We start from the raw sequence: 20833 nt of genomic DNA, 5'->3' as shown, positions 1-20833 counted from the left end.
CTATTCTATTTATTTTATTTTATTAGTATGCTTGGTTTTGTTCTCTGTCTCCCCCTTTTAGACTGTGAGCCCATTGTTGGGTAGGGACTGTATATGTTGCCAATTTGTACTTCCCAAGCGCTTAGTACAGTGCTCTGCACATAGTAAGCGCTCAATAAATACGATTGATGATGATGATGATGATGAAGAGTTTACAGTGAGATGGTTACGTGGTGTAAGTGGACAGAAGGAAAGGAGGATGGGGAAACGAGGCTGGAAGGGAACATGTCTCGTCCCTTTCCAGCGTGGCTCAGTGGAAAGAGCCCGGGCTTGGGAGTCAGAGGTCATGCGTTCGAATCCCGGCTCTGCCAGTTGTCAGCTGGGTGACTTTGGGCAAGTCACTTAACTTCTCTGGGCCTCAGTTCCCTCATCTGTAAAATGGGGATTAAGACTGTGAGCCCCCTGTGGGACAATCTGATCACCTTGTAACCTCCCCAGCGCTTAGAACAGTGCTTTGCACATAGTAAGCGCTTAATAAATGCCATTATTATTATTATTATTATTGTACTGTCTTATGCTGTCGAATCATCTCCGAACCACTGAGACGACACGGAAACATCTCTCCCAGAATGCCTCACCTCCACTTGCAATCGTTTCGGGAGTGTATCCATAGAGTTTTCTTGATCAAAATATGGAAGCGTTTTACCACTGCCTCCTTCCGCACAGTGAACTTGACTACCAACCTGTTTATACTGCATTCATTCATTCAATCGTATTTATTGAGCGCTTACTGTGTGCAGAGCACTGTACTAAGCACTTGGGAAGTACAGGTGGGCACATATAGAGACAGTCCCTACCCAACAGCAGGCTCACAGTCTAGAAGGGGGAGACAAACAACAAAACAAAACATATTAACAAAATAAAATAAATAGAATAAATACATACAAGTAAAATAGAGTAATAAATATGTACAAACATATATACATATATTCTGTACTCTCCCAAGCACTTAGTACAATGCTGAGCACTCAGTAAGGCCTCAATAAATATTACTGATTGATTGAGAAGGAACACTCCAATTTGGGGAAGAAGCACCAAGGAGGCCTTTACCACAAGGAGGAAGCCCGGGGGGAAGAAAGGGGCAGGAAGAGGATATAGGGGCTTTTGACATAATAATAATGGTATTTGTTAAGCACTTACTATGTGCTCATACTAACAGGATAAAACTATTGCTTTAAAAAATACAGAAACCTGGAATCCTGAATGCTTAGTTCAGACTTTCTTTACGTTTTGTTAGTATGACAAGTCTTTGATGATTTTCTTTGAGATGTAGAAAAATTATCTCGATCTATTGGGCACAGGGAGAGACCTCAGCTGAGGAATAGGAGAATTGTTAATGGGTTGGGTACAAATGACTTCCTTTGAATTTGCAGGGTTTTCTGATAATCAGTGTTATCTTTGCTGGTTTACATTAAAATCACATTATAGAATCATAAGTCTGGAAAAAATTTACTTTAGTCCATTCCCCTACCAATTTTTCTTTTCAGAATTGATCCATTGGCTGTCAAAATCTCTGTCCCTCATAAAAAATCCAAGAACCATTTTCCCCTACTAGTGCAGAGACTGAAAGAAAACTCTTTCGTTAAGATTAACTCCAATAACTTTTATTCCTTGGAAATGAAATTACATAATGTAGTACCCTCCTCATGTGGTTAGTGTTTTTGGGAAGTGTCCCCAACTTTTCTCCAAGGAAGTCAGAAGGTCATGGGTTCTAATCCCGGATCCACCACATGTCTGCTGTGTGACCTTGGGCAAGTCACTTCACTTCCGTGGGCCTCAGTTATCTCATCTGTAAAATGAGGATTAAGACTGTGAGCCCCCAAATGGGACAGGGACTGTGTCCAGCTTGCTTTGCATGGATCCACCCCAGCGCTTGCTACAGTGCCTGACATATAGTAAGCGTTTAACAAATACCATCATCATCATTACACTGTTTCCTAGCAAGAGTGAGGGTTGGTAGTGAGGCTTAGTGGAAAGAGCCCGGGCTTGGGAGTCAGAAAGACCTGGGTTCTAATCCTGGATCTGCCACTTGTCTTCTGTGAGCCCGCTGTTGGGTACGGACTGTCTCTATATGTTGCCAACTTGTACTTCCCAAGCGCTTAGTACAGTGCTCTGCACACAGTAGGTGCTCAATAAATACGATTGAATGAATGCACGCATGCTGTGTGACCTTGGGCAAGTCACGTCACTTCTCTGGGCCTTAGTGACCTCCTGTAAAATGGGGATTAAGATTGTGAGCCCCTTGTGGGACAACCTGATTACCTTGTATCTACCCCAGCGCTTAGAACAGTGCTTGGCACATAGTAAGCCCTTAACAAATACCATAATTTTTATTATTATCATCATTACTACTGTGTATTAAGTGCTGGGGTGGATACAAACAAATTGAGTTGGATACAGTCCCTGTCTCATGTTGGGGCTCACAGTCTCAATCCCATTTTACAGATAAGGTAACTGAGGCAAAGGATAGTGAAATGACTTGCCCCAGGCCACACAGCAGATAGTGGCAGGGCCGGGATTAGAACCCACGACTTTTGTCTCCCAGGGCTGTGCTCTATCCGCTACTAGAGACTGTGAGCCCACTGTTGGGTAGGGACTGTCTCTATATGTTGCCAACTTGTATTTCCCAAGCGCTTAGTACAGTGCTCTGCACACAGTAAGTGCTCAATAAATACGATTGAATGAATAAATACTAGAGAAGCAGCGTGGTTCAGTGGAAAGAGCCCGGGCTTGGGAGTCAGAGGTCATGGGTTCTAATACTGGCTCTGCTGCTTGTCAGCTGTGTGACTTTGGGCAAGTCACTTAACTTCTTTGTGCCTCAGTTCCCTCATCTGTAAAATGGGGATTAAGACTGTGAGCCCCACGTGGGACTATATATTTTACTTGTACATATTTACTATTCAATTTATTTTGTTAGTGATGTGCATATATCTTTAATTCTCTTTATTCTGACGATTTTGACACCTGTCTACATGCTTTGTTTTGTTGTCTGTCTCCCCCTTCTAGACTGTGAGCCCACTGTTGGGTAGGGACTGTCTCTATAAGTTGCCAACTTGTACTTCCCAAGTGCTTAGTACAGTGCTCTGCACACAGTAAGCGCTCAATAAATACGATTGAATGAATGAATGAATGACAACCTGATCACCTTGTATCCCCCAGTGCTCAGAACAATGCTCTGCACATATTAAGTGCTTAACAAATACCATTATTATTATTATTACTACACCATGCTGCTTCTTGTCATGGGCAGATGGAGGGGTAGGGGTTTTCAGTTTGGGGGGAGGGTTTGGGGGAACTCTGACTTAGAGGGAAGGAGGCTGGAGACTTTTAGGGAGTGGTAAGAAATGACCTATTCCCTGAGCCTGCCAATCACCTGAGCCATCACAGACAGAGACAGGAGGAAGAGAGAGGGAGAGGGATGGAGAAGAAGAGAGAGGGAGGAAAGCAAAGAGAGGGAATGAGAAAGAGGGAAAGGGAGGGAAGCACAGAGGGAACGACAAGGAGGGGAGAGAGGGAGAAAGAGAGGGAGATGGGGCAAGAGGGAAGAGAGGGAGGAAGAGCACTGGATGGGGTGCTCTATACACAGTATGCCCTCAATAAATACCATGAATCGATTCAGTGGAACGGGCCTTCCGCCAATGAGTAGCAAAGTGTGGACACCAGCGAAAACTCAACTTTAGGCGTAGATGCCTAATTAATTAATAAACATAAATTTCAGTCACACTCATCTGGAATCATACCGTTTTCTAAAATACCCTCCTAATCTTCGGGGAAAATGTCTCTGATGGAAAATACGTCCCATCATCATACAAGGAATGTCACAAAACGAGCAAATGTTTGGTTCGCGAAGGAAGCAATGCTAAAAACGTCAACTGCTTCACACTTTGTCCAGGTTTTGCTTCGTCTGGGGTAGTGTTCTACTGTGACTTCACCGTTCTGGTATCTTCTAAAAATAAATGCCTGTTCTTTGTGCTCTTTCTCCTTATTCAATGCCTTTGTGCTTCTTCTCCTTATTCAATGCCAACGTAGATCTGCGGCACAAGCCCGTCCAACTTACATCACCCTGTGCGTATGCGAGCGTTTCGCCAGGGTTCTGCCTGACGACAGCATTTTTTGCCATTTCACTCCAGAGATCAGGTTTCCATTTAACATCGCCTCCTCGAGAGCCTCTCATTGGGGGCTGCAAGTGGGAAGTGGAAATGAAAGGATGCCGTGAAAGGACATGAAAAAGCAAGGGGTTCATCTCCCCTTCTAGACTGGAAGCTTGTGGACAGGAAATATGTCTGTTGCTTGTTGTATTGTACTCTCCCAAGAGCTTAGTACAGTGCTCCATACACAGTAAGCGCTCAATAAATATGATCGACTGAGTAGATGAGATCCTGCAGGGGAGGGATGGCGGTTATCACTTCTACTGCACTCTCTTTTTCCCTTAGCACTGTCCTCTGGACATAGGGAAGCAGCACTGTTTAGTGGTAAGAGCCCGGGCTTGACAGTCGGAGGTCTTGGGTTCTAATCCCGGCTCCACCACTTGTCAGTTGTGTGACTTGGGGCAATTCACTTCACTTCTCTGTGCCTCAGTTCCCTCATCTGTAAAATGGGGAATAAGACTGTGAGCCCCACGTGGGACAACCTGATGACCTTGTATCTACCCCAGTGCTTAGAACAGTGCTTCATCATCATCATCAATCGTATTTACTGAGCGCTTACTGTGTGCAGAGCACTGTACTAAGCACTTGGGAAGTACAAGTTGGCAACATATAGAGACAGTCCCTACCCAATAGTGGGCTCACAGTCTAAAAGGGGGAGAGTGCTTGGCACTTAGTAAGTGCTTAAAAAATACCACCTTTATTATTGGAGAAGCAGCATGGCTTAGTGGAAAGAGCACAGACTTGGGCGTCGGAGGCTGTGGGTTCTAATCCTGGTTCTGCCACTTGTCAGCTGCGGGACTTTGGCAAATCACTTCCCTTCTCTGGGCCTGTTACCTCATCTGTAAAATGGAGATTAAGACTTTGAGCCCCAGTGGGACAACCTGATGACCTTGTATCTACACCCCCGCTTAGAACAGTGACTGGCACATAGTAAGTGATTAACAAATACCATCATTATTGTAGGAGATCCTCTGTAATTACTGTGGAAGGATTGACATACGGCCCCGTGGCATCTCCTGTTTTACAGGCACAATAACTGTGGCATTTGTTTAAGCGCTTTCGAGGTGCCAAGCACTGTACCAAGTGCTGGGGTGGACACAAGAAAATCGGGTTGGACACAGTCCATGTCACACAGAGGGCTCGCAGTCCTAAGCTCCATTTTATAAATGAGGCAACCGAGGCACAGGGAAATTAAGTGACCCACCCAAGGTCACACAATCAGGCAAGTGGCGGAGCCAGGATTAGAAATCAGGTCCTGTGACTCCCAAGCCTTTCATCCAAGCTGCCATGCTGCTTCTTTACTTACTCACAAGGGGCGACTCCATCATTTTCTCTCCCTGACCTGATGAAACCAATTTTTCAAGATCTTACTGCCATATTTATTTATATTTTGGTATTATTTCTGTTTTGAAGTCTTCATGACTGCTGCAAGAATCTTCCAATTGTACACGCAGTAATTTCTCTGCCATTGCAGTGAATGCTACAACAGAGTAACCTTTCTTGCTTCTCATTGTGGCTCTAGCCACCTGTAAAATGCACAACTTAACAGAGAGAGGGAGGTGCAAAAATAAGCCTGTGGGCAAGAGAGGAAACTATCTGATTACACAACTGAAGGGGTGAATTATCACAAAAAAATTCAAATTCAAAACTGAAGGGCAATTGTGTATAAGTTTTAGGCTAGCAGAGGAGAATTTTTCAGAAAAGGCCAGCTGATCTAACCCAACTTAAGATGCTGCTGATTGGGGCGTTTACTCCCATGATGTTTATATCAAAAGTAAACCTTTTAACGGAAAAAAAGGCTGACAAAGCTTTCATGGTATTTAAAGTGGGGCTTTCAATGGGATGGGGAAACTGTCAACTGTCAAAACGTCACCGGGAGACCTTTCAGGGCTGCTCTGGAAAGGCAATTATTTTAATGTTTTAATAAATGGAGTCCTCACAGAAGCAAGGTCCCTTGTCCTTATCATCAAGTAAGCGCTCAATAAATACGACTGATGATAAAGGGATTGTTCAATCATGTCTCTCCCTCTACAGTCTTTTCCCTTGCACTCTTGGGGCAATAAGGAGAACAGATCGGTGGAGTCAGGCACAGGAAAACTCTGAAATCTGTCCTGTCTTCCCCTAAGTTGAGCTTTATACAAATCCATGTCTGGGATTTTTTTTTAATGGCATTTATTAGGAACTTACTAGGTGCAAAGCACTATTCTAAGCGGTGGGGAGGTTACACGGTGTTCAGGTTGCCCCACGGGGGCCTCACAGTCTTAATCCCCATTTTACAGATAAGGTAACTGAGGCACAGAGAAGTTAAGTGACTTGCCCAAAGTAACACAGCTGACAATTGGCAGAGCCTGAATCTGAACCCATGACCTCTGACTCCAAAGCCTGTGCTCTTTCCACTGAGCCACGCTGCTAGTATATATGTATATATGTCTGTACATATTTATTACTCTATTTATTTATTTATTTTACTTGTACATATCTATTCTATTTATTTTATTTTGTTAGTATGTTTGGTTTTGTTCTCTGTTTCCCCCTTTTAGACTGTGAGCCCACTGTTGGGTAGGGACTGTCTCTATATGTTGCCAAATTGTACTTCCCAAGCGCTTAGTACAGTGCTCTGCACATAGTAAGCGCTCAATAAATACGATTGATGATGATGATGATGATGCTAGGTGTAGGATTCTTCAAGGTGTAGGACCAGGACTGGCAGTGTATGTATAGGTCTGATGCAGCATGGCCTAGTGACAAGAGCCCGGGCTTGGGAGTCAGAGGTCCTGGGTTCTAATCCTGCCTCTGCCGCTTGTCTGCTGCGTGACCCTGGGCTTCTGTGCCTCAGTTACCACAACTGTAAAATGGGGATCAAGAGCATGAGCGTCATGTGGGACAGGGACTGTGTCCAACCGGATTACCCTGCATCTACCCCAGTGCCCAGAACAGTGCTTGGCACATTGTAAGCGCTTAATAAATACCATAATTCTCATTATTATTATTGACTGCCCAGCAGAGTGGAGAATGCATGGAGAAGTTCATCTGGATTACTGCAATAATAGGGACATTTTTCATTCCAGCCCGCTCAGAGCTTTGAACATAAATCTTTAAATGAGAAAATAAATCAAGGTAGAGAGAAGACTTTTTGAGAAAACAAAAAAAAAATCATATAGTACTTTCCCAAGTGTTTAGAAAAGAGCTCGGCACACTGTAAGCATTAAATAACACTGATTGATTGATTAATTAGTTGCCACACTGGACCCAAACACAGCTCACAGAGGCAGTCACTGACATGTTAGACTGTGAGCTCAATGTGGGCAGGAATGTGTCTGTTATATTGTACTCTCCCAAGCGCTTAGTATAGTGCTTCGCACACAATAAGCGCTCAATAAATATGAATGAATGCTAGCAATGAGGATTGGTCAGGTGTTATCGAATGCCACAAAACTGCACGGCGCTCCACTGGTGGTGAATACAAACGGGTTTTTTGCCTGGTCACACTATCAAAGTGACTCCTAATTACAGAAGAAATCAGTCAGTCGTATTTATTGAGCATCGTGTGCTGAGCACTGAACTAAAAACTTCGGAGAGCATAACAGAGTTGGTAGATGTGTTCGCTGCACACAAGGAGGTTACAATCTAGTGGGAAGGAAGTATAGGTAGGGAATGCAGATTTTTTTGGCTTAGCAGTGTACTCTACTACTTGCAGGTAATAATAATAATAATAATAATAATAATAATGGCATTTATTAAGCGCTTACTACATGCAAAGCACTGTTCTAAGCACTGGGGAGGTTATAAGGTGATCAGGTTGTCCCACGGGGGGCGCACAGTCTTCACCCCCATTTTACAGATGAGGGAACTGAGGCACAGAGAAGTTGAGTGACTTGCCCAAAGTCACACAGTTGCCAAATGGCAGAGCTGGGATTTGAACCCATGACCTCTGACTCCAAAGCCCGGGCTCTTTCCACTGAGCCACGCTGCTTCTCCAGATAAATTTATCTAGAGATTTATCTAGTGATTTATCTCCAGATAAATCACCATGGTTTTCCACATCATAAAACCTTCTTAAGTAGCCTACGTCAACCTAAGCATGTCATGTTTCCACTTCTACAGGTACTATCTTAACTGACCAATTATCCCCTTAATTTCAGCCTGCCTTCACAAAAACAAGTAGTAGTAGCAGTATTTATTATTTACTGTGAGCAGAGCGCTGTGCTAAACATTGGGAAGGGAGCCACAGGTGGGAATAAGACACGATTCCTGGGGCTCACAATCTAAAATTACAAGAGTTGGGGGGAGAAGAGACTAGTAACGCACTCATAATGAGAGATGAAACAAAAACATACTATCGAACCTTAGCTTCACCAACTCTGTCCTCTCAATCAATCAATCAATCATATTTATTGAGCGCTTACTATGTGCAGAGCACTGTACTAAGCGCTTGAGAAGTACAAATTGGCAACATATAGAGACAGTCCCTACCCAACATTGGGCTCACAGTCTAAAAGGGGGAGACAGAGAAAAAAAAGAAACCAAACATACTAACAAAATAAAATAAATAGAATAGATATGTACAAGTAAAATAAATAAATAAACAAATAAATAAATAAATGAATGAATAGAGTAATAAACCCCCTCTCCTAGTAGGTGTTCTCTGCCGTTCTTTCTCAGTCCTTTCACAAGCCCCTCCTCTTATCTCCCGCCTGCTAACCTTGTGGATTCCTCAAGGCTCAGTTCTGGAGTTCTCTTCTCCACCTCCACCCACTCCCTCAGAAGACTCATTCACTCCCACAGCTTCAACTCCCACCCTCTGCTATTGCGATTTACTTGAGCGAATGTCTCTCCCTGTAGACCATGAGCTCCTCTTGGGCAGGGATCATGTCTACCAATTCTAATAATAATTATGGTATCTGTTAAGCGCTTACTATGTGCCAGGCACCGTACTAAGCGCTGGGGTGGATCCAAGCAAATCGGGTTGGACACAGTCCCTGTCCCACTTAGGGCTCCTAGTCCTATGTCATATAAATATGTTTGTACATATTTATTACCCTATTTATTTATTTATTTTACTTGTACCTATCTATTCTATTTATTTTATTTTGTTAGTATGTTTGGTTTTGTTCTCTGTCTCCCCCTTCTAGACTGTGAGCCCACTGTTGGGTAGGGACTGTCTCTATATGTTGTCAGCTTGTACTTCCCAAGCGCAGTAAGCGCTCAATAAATACGACTGATTGATTGATTAGTCTCTATTTTATAGATGAGGCAACTGAGGGACAGAGAAGTGAAGCGACTTGCCCAAGGCCACACAGCAGTCACAGAGCCAGGATTAAAACCCATGACATTCTGACTCCCAAGCCTGTGAGTTATCCACCACGATCAATCAATCAATCGCATTTATTGAGCGCTTACTGTGTGCAGAGCACTGTACTAAGCGCTTGGGAAGTACAAGTTGGCAACATATAGAGACAGTCCCTACCCAACAGTGGGCTCACAAGTCTAGAAGGGGGAGAATAAAGCACTTGGGAAAGTACAGTGCTCTGCACACAGTAGACACTCAATAAACACCACTGACTGATTGATTAATTAAGACAACATAAAGACAAAAAAAATTAGGGCCACATAGCGCATCAAGGAACATATTTGTTCCTCATCAATCAGTCTGTCTTCCCCTCCCACCCTGAACTCAATCTTCAACAGGGCAGGCCTTCTCCCTAAGCCATTACGTTAATGAAACAGTTGAAAATGGACATCAAAGGCTGATCCTGGCTGATTGATTTATGGCTAGAGTCTCTGGGCTCCGCTGTCGCTGGCCCTAAGGCTGCTATGGAGACCAATTCCCCTAATTAAATATCAGATTAATGGCAGCAACCCTCCTGCCCCAGAGAGGACTCATTTTTGCCCTGGGAAATCCATGATCTGGTGATTTCTGGTAAAGGGAAGAGCCCCTGCTTGAAAAGAGAAGCAGTGTGGCCTAGTGGATAGAGAACAGGCTCGGAATTCAGAGCTCCCGGCTCTGCCACTTGTCTGCTGTGTGACCTTGGGCAAGTCACTTCACTCCTTAGTTACCTCATCTGTGAAATGGGGATTAAGACTGTGAACCCCATGTGGGACAGGAACTATGCTCAACCCAATGTTTAGTACAGTGTTTGGTATGCCTTCAACGTCTTATTGAAGGCCCATCTCATCATCATCATCAATCGTATTTATTGAGCGCTTACTGTGTGCAGAGCACTGTACTAAGCGCTTGGGAAGTACAAGTTGGCAACATATAGAGACAGTCCCTACCCAACAGTGGGCTCACAGTCTAAAAGGGGGAGACAGAGAACAAACCCAAACATACTAACAAAATAAAATAAGCCCTCCTTTCCTCTTCTCCCATTTCCTTCTATGTCACCCTGACTTGCTCCCTTTATTCATCCCCCCTTTCAGCCCCAAAGCATGTATGTACACACCTGTAATTTATTTATATTAATGTCTGTTCCCTGCCCCCCACCAAGATGGTAAGTTCTTTTTGGGCAGGGAATGGTTCTTTATTGTTATATTGTACTCGTCCAAGAGCTTAATACAGTGTTTTGCACATGGTAGGCACTCAATAAATAAGAATGAATGGATAAATGAAAAGTGCTTAACAAATACCCCAATTAGAAGAGATAATAATATAATAATAATAATGATAGCATTTCTTAAGTGCTTACTATGTGCAAAGCACTGTTCTAAGTGCTGGGGAGGATACAAGGTGATCAGGTTGTCCCACGGGGGGCTCACAGTCTTAATCCCCATTTTACAGATGAGGTAACTGAGGCACAGAGAAGTGAAGTGACTTGTCTAAGGTCACATAGCTGACAATTGGTGGAGCCGGAATTTGAACCCGTGACCTCTGACTCCCAAGCCCGTGCTCTTTCCATTGAGCCACGCTGCTTCTCTTAATGATGGCAGAGGAAAGCAGCAGGGGAGAGCATGTCCTGGGTGGGGGCAGGTGCCCCCTGCCCATCATCATCATCATCAATCGTATTTATTGAGCGCTTACTGTGTGCAGAGCACTGTACTAAGCGCTTGGGAAGTACAAGTTGGCAACATATAGAGACAGTCCCTACCCAACAGTGGGCTCACAGTCTAAGAACTGACACTTGGCCTCTATTCCTACCCACCCTAGGCCACTGTCTGCTTTGCCTCTCCATCAGAACAAATGGCAGCACAAAAGCGTTTAGAACAGTGCTCGGCCCATAGTAAGTGCTTAACGAGTATCATAATTATTACGTGTCTACATAAATAAATAATAATAATTATGGTATTTGTTAAGCGCTTAATATGGGCCAAGCAGTGTTCTAAGCGCTGGGGCAGATATTCATTCAATTGCATTTACTGAGCACTTACTGTGTGTAGAACACTGTACTATGCACTTGGAAAGTAAAATTCGGCAACCAATAGAGAAAATCCCTGCCCAACAACCGACTCACAGTCTAGAAAGGGGGAGACAGGCAACAAAACCAGTAGACAGGCGTCAATAGTAACAAAAAATAAATGAAAAGAATTATAGATATATACACATATAGATGGATAGATACAAGTTATTCGGGTTGGACACAGTCCCTGTCCCTCATTGGGCCCACACTCTTAATCCCCATTTTATAGATGAGGTAACTGGGGTGCAGAGAAGTGAAGTGACTTGCCCAAGGTCACACGGTGGACAAGTGGTGGGGCTAGGATTAGAACTCAAGACCTCTGAATCCCAGGCCTGTGCTGCTCTATCCACTACAGCATGTTGTTTCTCACCATGCTAGCTCTGCTCATCTCCCCTTCCCTGTGGCCTGAAGGATGGAGCTCCACAGCTGGACACCTGCTCCCCTCATCCCGCTGCCCTCTGTTCAAAGTAGCAGAGGCGGCACGGCGCTCCAAGCGCTGTACTAAGCGCTGGGATAGATCCCCTGCAGCTAGATGGAACACAGTCCCTGAACCATAAGGGGTTCATAATTTAAGGGGGAGAGGGAATAAGTATTGAACCCCCATTTTAGATGAGGGAACTGAGGCACAGAGAAATTAAGTGACTTGCCCGAGGTCACAAGCAGGCAAACGTCAGCACTGGGATAGGAACCCAAGTCCTTTGACCAGGCCCCTGCTTTTTCCTCTGGACAACCGCCCCCCCCTCCCCAATCCTCCATTTCCTCCCCATATCAATCGATCCATGGTATTTATTGAGTGCTTACTATGCACAGAGCAACGTACTAAGTGCTTGGGAGAGTACAAGAAGCAGCGTGGTTCAGTGGAAGGAGGGCATGGGTTCAAATCCCAGCTCTGCCAATTGTCAGCTGTGTGACTGTGGGCAAGTCATTTAACTTCTCTGTGCCTCAGTTACCTCATCTGTAAAATGGGGATTAATAATAATAATAATAATAATGGCATTTGTTAAGCGCTTACTATGTGCAAAGCACTGTTCTAAGCACTGGGGAGGGGAAACAAGGTAATGAGGCTGTCCCATGTGGGGCTCACAGTCTTAATCCCCATTTTACAGATGAGGTAACTGAGGCTCAGAGAAGTTTAGTGACTTACCCAAGGTCACACAACAGACACGTAGCGGAGCCGGGATTCGAACCTATGATCTCTGACTCCAAAGCCTGGGCTCTCTCCACTGAGCTACGCTGGATTAAGACTGTGAGCCCCCTGTGGGACAACCTGATCACCTTGTAACCTCCCCAGCAGCTTAGAACAGTGCTTTGCACATAGTAAGCGCTTAATAAATGCCATTGTTATTATCATTGTTATTATTACTATTACAAGAGACTTAGCAGACACTTGCCCTGCCCATAACGACCTAGAGGGGAAATCCATACTTGGACCCTTAGTGTACATTTACGTGTACAATGCCTTCCCTATTCAGGACGGAGAACGTGCTTCCCCATCTCCTCAGTGTGCCCACGTACCTAAAAATGCATCTTGCTAGAAGAGTTTTCCAAGTCAGGGAAGAATCTGGGGGCACACTACCGAGTCTTATGGACTCCGTGAAGAATGCAAAAACCCTAGGTGGAGGCACAGATTTGAAACTCTCCTGTGGCTATCCAGAGTAAGGAAATTCAACTCAATCAAAAAACTAAATACTCTGAAATGTTACTTAAAAAAAAATTGAGTACAGGCCAAAAATACTACCTAGAATGGGAAAATTTAAGTTCGGAATGCACGTTGGGGCTTTTCTGCTCAAAAACAAATGAGAGAAGAGAGTTGGGTGGAGTGTAAAGATGCAGGCCTGCTCTTAATCTCACTAAAGTTTACGGCTCATCCTCCAGGGATCAGACACACAGCTCGCTGACTATTCTTGAGGTCTTGTTCACAGTCGGTTCAATGCAACTCTCTAACAATGAAGTATGAGCGCTTAGTAAGTACAAGCGCTTAGTACAGTGCTCTGCACACAGTAAGCGCTCAATAAATGCGATTGATGAAGTATGATAAAAGGACATTTTTTACAGTGACGCTAAATTAAAGATGGCTAGGGTCTGAATGCCACAGTTTGTAGTCTGATTCTGAAGACTTTGAGCCCGCTGTTGGGTAGGGACCGTCTCTATATGTTGCCAGCTTGTACTTCCCAAGTGCTTAGTACAGTGCTCTGCACCCAGTAAGCACTCAATAAATACGATTGAATGAATGAATTCAGTTTGAATGACTTTGCTACTTAATACTAATGTGGCCCTGGGGAAACAATGACAGCATTATAAAATATATATTTATATATAAATAAATATTCTCTTGCTGCAATCTTATCGGACAGCTTTTGGTCAGTGCTTGCTCGTGAGGGAGCAGTGGCATGAATGAAATGTCCCAAATATGCTAAGAATGGCAATTATTTAAAATCGACCATTTACAATTGTAAATATATACACGGTGGAGACAAGGATGTGAAATATAACAATTCAGGCCCTTTAGACTAATGTCCACTGCTTTCTAAATTGAATTCCATATTACATTATTTCCATTTCAAACCACTGCTTTGGCTTATTAGAAGTGAAGACTGGTGAAACGCCCATATCTGATGACATTCTGAAAAATCCTATGAATAAGGAAGGAATTACGGCTTATGTGCCCGCATGGGCTATTTTTCAACATGTGGAATGCTGAAGCTATGTCACGGGGCTTCTGACACTAATCTGGAATCCCAACAGTATGAATTTTGACACTAGTTTCCAGGCTTTTTGTCACGGGCCTGAGCACAGTTCGATTAAATAGAGTCAGTGACTCTATTTGGGAAAGAGCCAGTGACTGGAAGCAATAATAATAATAACCGAGGTATTTGTTAAGCGCCTACTGTGTGCCAGGCACTGTGCTGAGAGCTGGGGTGGATATAAACAAATTGGGTTGGACACGGTCCCTGTCCCTCACGTGGGGCTCACAGTCTTTATCCCCATTTTCCAGATGAGATAACGGAGGCCCAGAGAAGTGAAGTGACTTGCCCAAGGTCACACAGCAGACAAGTGTTAGAGCTGGGATTGGAACCCACGACCTTCTGGATCCCAGGCTTGGGCTCCAGTCACTACTTGGGGTCTAATCCCAGCTTCTCCATTTACTTTGTTCGGGTGTGAGCTGGGGGCAAGTGCCTTAATTTCTCTTGGCCTTCATCTGGCAATTAATCAATGGTATTTATTGAGTACTTACTGAGTGCAGAGTACTGTACTAAGCTCTTGGGAGAGGACAATACCAAACCGTTAGTAGACACGACCTCCCACAAAGAGCTTACAGTATCCAGGTAATACTAATATTAATAATAATGGTATTTGTTAAGTACCTATTATGTGCCAAGCACTGTTCTAAGCATTGGGGTACATACAGGGCAATCAGCTTGTCCCACGTGGGGCTCACACTTTTAATCCCCATTTTCCAGATGAAGTAACTGAGGCACAAAGAAATGAAGTGACTTGCCCAAGGTCACACAGCAGACAAGTGGCAGGTCTGGCATTAGAACCCACATTCTCTGACTCCCAAGCCTGTGTTCTTGCAACTAAACCTTGCTCTCTCTAGCCATTAAATGAAAAGACATCAAAAACAAAATAGATAGGGGAAATGGCAGAGTGTAAGGCTGTGTAAATAAGTGCTGAGGGGCTGGGGGAGGAGTGACTATTGGAGACCTTAAGGGGAACAATCCCAAGTGCATATCCCATGCAGAAGGGCAGGTGAATAGGTGAAATGAGGGCTTAGTCAGGACTCTTCAAGGAGATATTATTATTATTATTATTATTATTATTATTATTATTCTTGTATTGTTAAGCACTTAATGTGTACCAGGCACTATACAAAATGGATACAAGCTAACGGGGTTGGACACAGCCCCTGCCCCATGTGGGGCTCACGGTCTCGATAGGACTTTGAAAATCAATCAATCAATTGTATTTATTGAGCGCTTACTGTGGGCACAGCACTGTACTAAGCACTTGGGAAGTACAAGTTGGCAACATATAGAGACGGTCCCTACCCAACAGTGGGCTCACAGTCTAGAAGGGGGACACAGAGAACAAAACATGTTAACAAAATAAAATAAACAGAATAGATATGTACAAGTAAAATAAATAAATAGAGTAATAAATATGTACAAACATATTTACATATATACAGGTGCTGTGGGGAAGGGAAGGAGGTAAGGCCGGGGGGATGGAGAGGGGGACGAGGGGGAGAGGAAGGGGAGAAAATGCAAAGCGGTGGCCTGTCAGATAACATATAAGGGGGAGGGCATTCCGTGGGCAAGGGATTGATGGGGGGATAGATGAGATCAAGACACAGGAAGTACACTGGCACTAGAGGAGTGGAATGCCAAGTGGCAGGAGAGAGATTCATTCATTCAATTGCATTTATTAAGCGCTTACTGTGTGCACAGCACTGTACTAAGTGCTTGGAAAGTGCAATTTAGCAACAGATCGAGACAATCCCTACCCAACAACAGGCTCACAGTCTAGAAGGGGGAGACAGACAACTAAACAAAACAAGTAGACAGGCATCAACAGCATCAAAATAGATAAACAGAATTGTAAATAGGTAAATTCATCAGTTTGAACTCGTTTTCCACTAGGCCTTTCTCCTGGTGCCACTCCCTTGATAGGTAGGGGAGAGTATTCGAGACGGGGGCTCACTTCTAAATGTTGACTTCTACCATGGAGGGCAGAGGGGAAATACTAACAATCACAACAAATAATAATGATAACATTTGTTTATTCGTTCAATCGTATTTATTGAGCATTGTACTAAGCGCTTGGGAAGTACAAGTCGGCAACATATAGAGGCGGTCCGTACCCAACAACGGGCTCACAGTCTAGAAGACTGTTTGGCCCAAGCGCTTCTAAATGCTGGGATAGACACAGGATAATTATATCAGAAACAGTGCAGTCCTACAAGGGGCCTACACTCCTAAAGGAAGGGCAGGTATTACATTTTAAAGATGAGGAAACTCAGGCACAGGGAAGTGAAAGGACTGGCTCAAAGTCCCACCCCAGGCAAGTAGGAGAGCTGGGATTAGAGCCCAGTTTTCCTGACTTCCAGCTTTGTCCTCTTTCCACTAGGCCGTGCTGCTGCTGTTTCTGTCTCCGCAAACCCACCGTCTGAGTAAATTCCTTTAGCGGCTGCCAGAATTCAAACATATTGATGTTATTGCACTTTTGAAAGAGCACTGAGTTCCAAATGGAGCTTACTAACTCCGTGCTGCTGGATCATTCTGACTCACCAGGTAATTTTAGAAAGATCACTAACATTTTGTGCCTTAAATCTCTAACTGCAGAGGGGAGACAATGAAATTCTTAGACGCTTTACAGGGATTTGTTGAGAAGGAAGCAAACGATGCTTTGTGTTCTCTGAAATAAAGGCTTTGGGAACAGACAACAAAACACAACAACTAAGACATCACAGAACTATAAAAGGGAGTAGCTAATATACTACCTACATTACCTTAGAAATGTTACTGGAACGGCTTAAGGAATGCCCCAGGGCTTTCTCGTTCTGTAAAAGAACAAAATTTAAGTGTTACTTCTGAGTATTTCGTAGAGGGTTAAACCAAACAGGTGAGTTATCAAATCACCATGACAAAAACACAATGATATCTCATTATAACAATAACATCTTGGCAAATGATTTTCAAATATTTTTGTCCATCTACCTCCCTCATTGGATTGTAAGATCCTGGGGGTCAAGGGATGCGTGTACTGTACAGTCCAATCAATCGTATTTATTGAGAGCTTATTGTGTGCAGAGCACTGTTACTAAGCACTTGGGAGAGAATATAACAATATAACGGACATTCCAGGCCTACAATGAGCTTACATTACGACATCTGTTAAGCACTTACTATGTACTGAGCACTTGGGGCAACTACAAGAACATCAGGTCCCACAGAGGGCTCAAAGTTTAAGTACTGTGGAAAATCCATACTGAATCCTCGTTTTTACAGTTGAAGGAACTGAGGCATAGAGAAGTTAAGTGACTTGTCCAAGTCACACAAAATGTACGTGGCAGAGCTGGGATTAAAACATATGTCCTCTCACTCTGAGCCCTGTGCTCTTTCCACTAGGCCACACTGCTTCTCTGCGAGATTCGTGCTTTTGGAGTCCTCTCACAAATACTTAGTATTTGTCAGTCAGTCAATCAATGGTATTTATTGAGTGATTCCTGTGTGCAGTATATCACACTAAGCACTGGGGAGAGTACAACAGAGTGGGTAAACCCGATTCCTGCTCACAGGGACCTTACAAGCTAGCACTCAGTCGGTGTTCAGTAAGTACCTCTACTGAAATGGTAAAAACACTAGGCGGACTTTGAATTGTGACACTAGAAAATTAGCCTTAGGGTGGTAAAATATTTATTAAAATAAATAAACTTCTATACTGTTAAAAAGGAAACATTCCATTCCTCTCAACTGTATGAACGAACCAAGCGCATAGTACAGTGCTCTGCACACAGCGCTCAATAAATATGACTGAATGAATGAAATATGAATATTCACATTCTTAAACGGCAGGGACAAAAGACAAATGTAGAGGCCTGTGCCGATTCTATTTTTCTTGGGCATTATCATCGGTGATATTTCCTCTAGACTATTAGTTCGACATGGGAAGGGAATGTGTTTACCAACTTAATTATACTGTACCCTCTCTTGAGCTTAGTACAGTGCTCTGCACCCAGTAATCCTTCAATGAATACATCTGACTGATATTTATTAAGCACTTACTGAGAGCAGAACACTGTACTAAGCATTTGGGAGAGTACAAAATAACTGGTAGAAATGCACCCTGCCAATAATAATAATAATGGCATTTGTTGAGCACAGACTATGTGCCAGGCACTGTTCTAAGCGCTGGGGGGGATACAAGGTGATCAAGTTGTCCCACATGGGGCTCACAGTCTTAATCTCCATTTTACAGATGAAGTAACTGAGGCTCAGAGAAGTTAAGTGACTTGCCCAAGGTCACACAGCAGACATGTGGCAGAGCCGGCATTCGAACCCATGACCTGACTCCAAAGCCCGTGCTCTTTCCACTGAGCCACGCTGCTTCTCTAGAATTTGGTATTTCAGTGAGCTTACAGTCTAGGGGGACACCAATGCCCACTTTATGGTAGGGATCTTTGCTACCATGAGGATGACCTCTCTCCCAATGACCTGTCAGGATAGTTGTGGTATACAAGGCAGCTTCTAATGATTCCCAAATGTTAATTTGTACGTAATAATAATAATGGCATTTGTTAGGCGCTTACTATGTGCGAAGCACTGTTCTAAGTGCTGGGGCATATACAAAGTGATCAGGTTGTCCCACGTGGGGCTCACTGTCTTAATCCCCATTTTACAGATGAGGTAACTGAGGCACAGAGAAGTTAAGCGACTTGCCTAAAGTCACACGGCTAAGTGGCAGAGTCGGCATTCGAACCCATGACCTCTGACTCCCAAACCCGGGCTCTTTCCACTGAGCCATACTACTACTCTAGCTACTTCTCTAGGTAACAGACTGGGGATGTTTTCCTAACTCAATCAATCTATCCCAAATCCGCTAACCCTTAGGGTAAAGAATGAATCTTAATTTTCAAGTGATCACATCTAATCCAGGTTCTGAAGGTATACAGATTATTTTTGAAACACCGAAAATGCTAGCAGCATATTTTCCAAAAGATATTGCTTCACCTTAGCACAGATGCCAACTGCTCTCAATTTAATAATATGCAACTTGAGTGGGTGACTAGCTAAGATTCAAATTTCAGCATACTATTGCAACTACAGTACACTGCAGTGGGAAACAGTCTTCCTCATCCAAGTTACCGAAGTTCCAAGAAAAAAAATCGCCACAAGCGAGTAAGGAAAGGGAGTTCTTTTCTCCAACTGCAGTACCCTACTGATTTATGTTTTCATTTGAATCTGTCCTTATCTCTTATATATTTTTTTAAATTATTTCATTGCTCCTTCTGTATCTGTTGCCCTCAAGTCCTTTGAGGGAATAGTGCTCCGGCACTTAGAACAGTGCTTTGCACATGGTAATCAATCAATCAATCAATCAATCAATCAATCGTATTTATTGAGCGCTTACTGTGTGCAGAGCACTGTACTAAGCGCTTGGGAAGTACAAGTTGGCAACATATAGAGACAGTCCCTACCCAACAGTGGGCTCACAGTCTAAAAGGGGGAGACAGAGAACAAAACCAAACATACTAACAAAACAAAATAAATAGAATAGATATGCACAAGTAAAATAAATAAATAAATACCAAGTACCATAATTATTAGTTGTTAGGGACAGTGTCTAATATCCACCCATGTATTCTTTCCCAGTGCTTAATGCAATGTTCTACAAACAGTAAGGACTTGGAAAAAACGATTACTATACAACTACTAAAAAATATCAGGGGGATACAAAGGCAAGATAGTGTTCATTTTAAAAAAAGGCAGGGTTGCAATATTTTGGAAAGAAGAGGATGAAGTCTCCAGAGACAAGGAGGAAGAAGTGAATCTGTATGTAGATATGGGTGTCAACACAGGATGGATAAAAGGAGGGGTCACGGGCGTGATGTTGTTATTAAGTCACTACATACCAGACATTAGCACAGTCCTGGCCAATTTATTCTAATCTGCAGCACTTTTGTGGCCATGAGAGTCCTAGAAGCCGATGGCAAAATGTCTGAAGCACCAAGAAATTCTGTTAACTGACAGGCTATGAGCACCACAGAAATTTTCCCAATACATTTGGTAACTCCAAAGGGATAATTATGATGAGATTGCAGAATCCACACAGGGCTATGGATTGGCAGTGAGTCTGAAAAGCACAGAGATGAATGGGGACAATGCATTCTGCCAATGAGAACACTCTTAATGATGAAAAGACAAGGGAAAAAAGAAAATAAAGGAATCCAAACACACACACTCTAACTCTCTCACTCTCGAAGCAAGGGACTAACAGTCCTGCAGTGATTTCCTAATACCCAATCAGCTAATGCATTCCTAGGGCACAGGACCGACTCTGGAAAAACTAATTTACGGAATCGACTACAGTTCTTGTAGTGCACGGTTCTCAGAAGGTGGACACGAACCAATGGGCTCTAACAATGTCCTTCGATGTCTCAAGATTAGAGATTTATTAAAATGAATCTTTTCTTCCTGCTCTCATCTTGTCCTATCTTACCACTCGTCTGCTGTGTGATCCTGGACAAGTCAC

General features: G+C 43.4%; 1 protein-coding gene across 4 annotated transcripts in view; it reads right to left on the bottom strand.

Moving 5' to 3' along the window:
- The window catches only part of MARCHF8 (membrane associated ring-CH-type finger 8), a 231933-nt gene that overhangs the window by 43550 nt on the left and 167550 nt on the right, over positions 1-20833 (bottom strand). For all 4 annotated transcript variants that reach the window (XM_038743686.1, XM_038743689.1, XM_038743687.1 and 1 more), the window contains one exon: positions 17091-17141. In XM_038743686.1, the coding sequence (XP_038599614.1) occupies positions 17091-17141 (51 nt within the window). The remainder of the gene's footprint in view (positions 1-17090; positions 17142-20833) is intronic.

This window comes from Tachyglossus aculeatus, chromosome 3 (genome assembly GCF_015852505.1).
Source record: "Tachyglossus aculeatus isolate mTacAcu1 chromosome 3, mTacAcu1.pri, whole genome shotgun sequence".
Classification (NCBI taxonomy): domain Eukaryota; kingdom Metazoa; phylum Chordata; class Mammalia; order Monotremata; family Tachyglossidae; genus Tachyglossus; species Tachyglossus aculeatus.
Note: the sequence above shows the minus strand (reverse complement) of the source record. Positions and strands in the feature narration are given on the sequence as shown.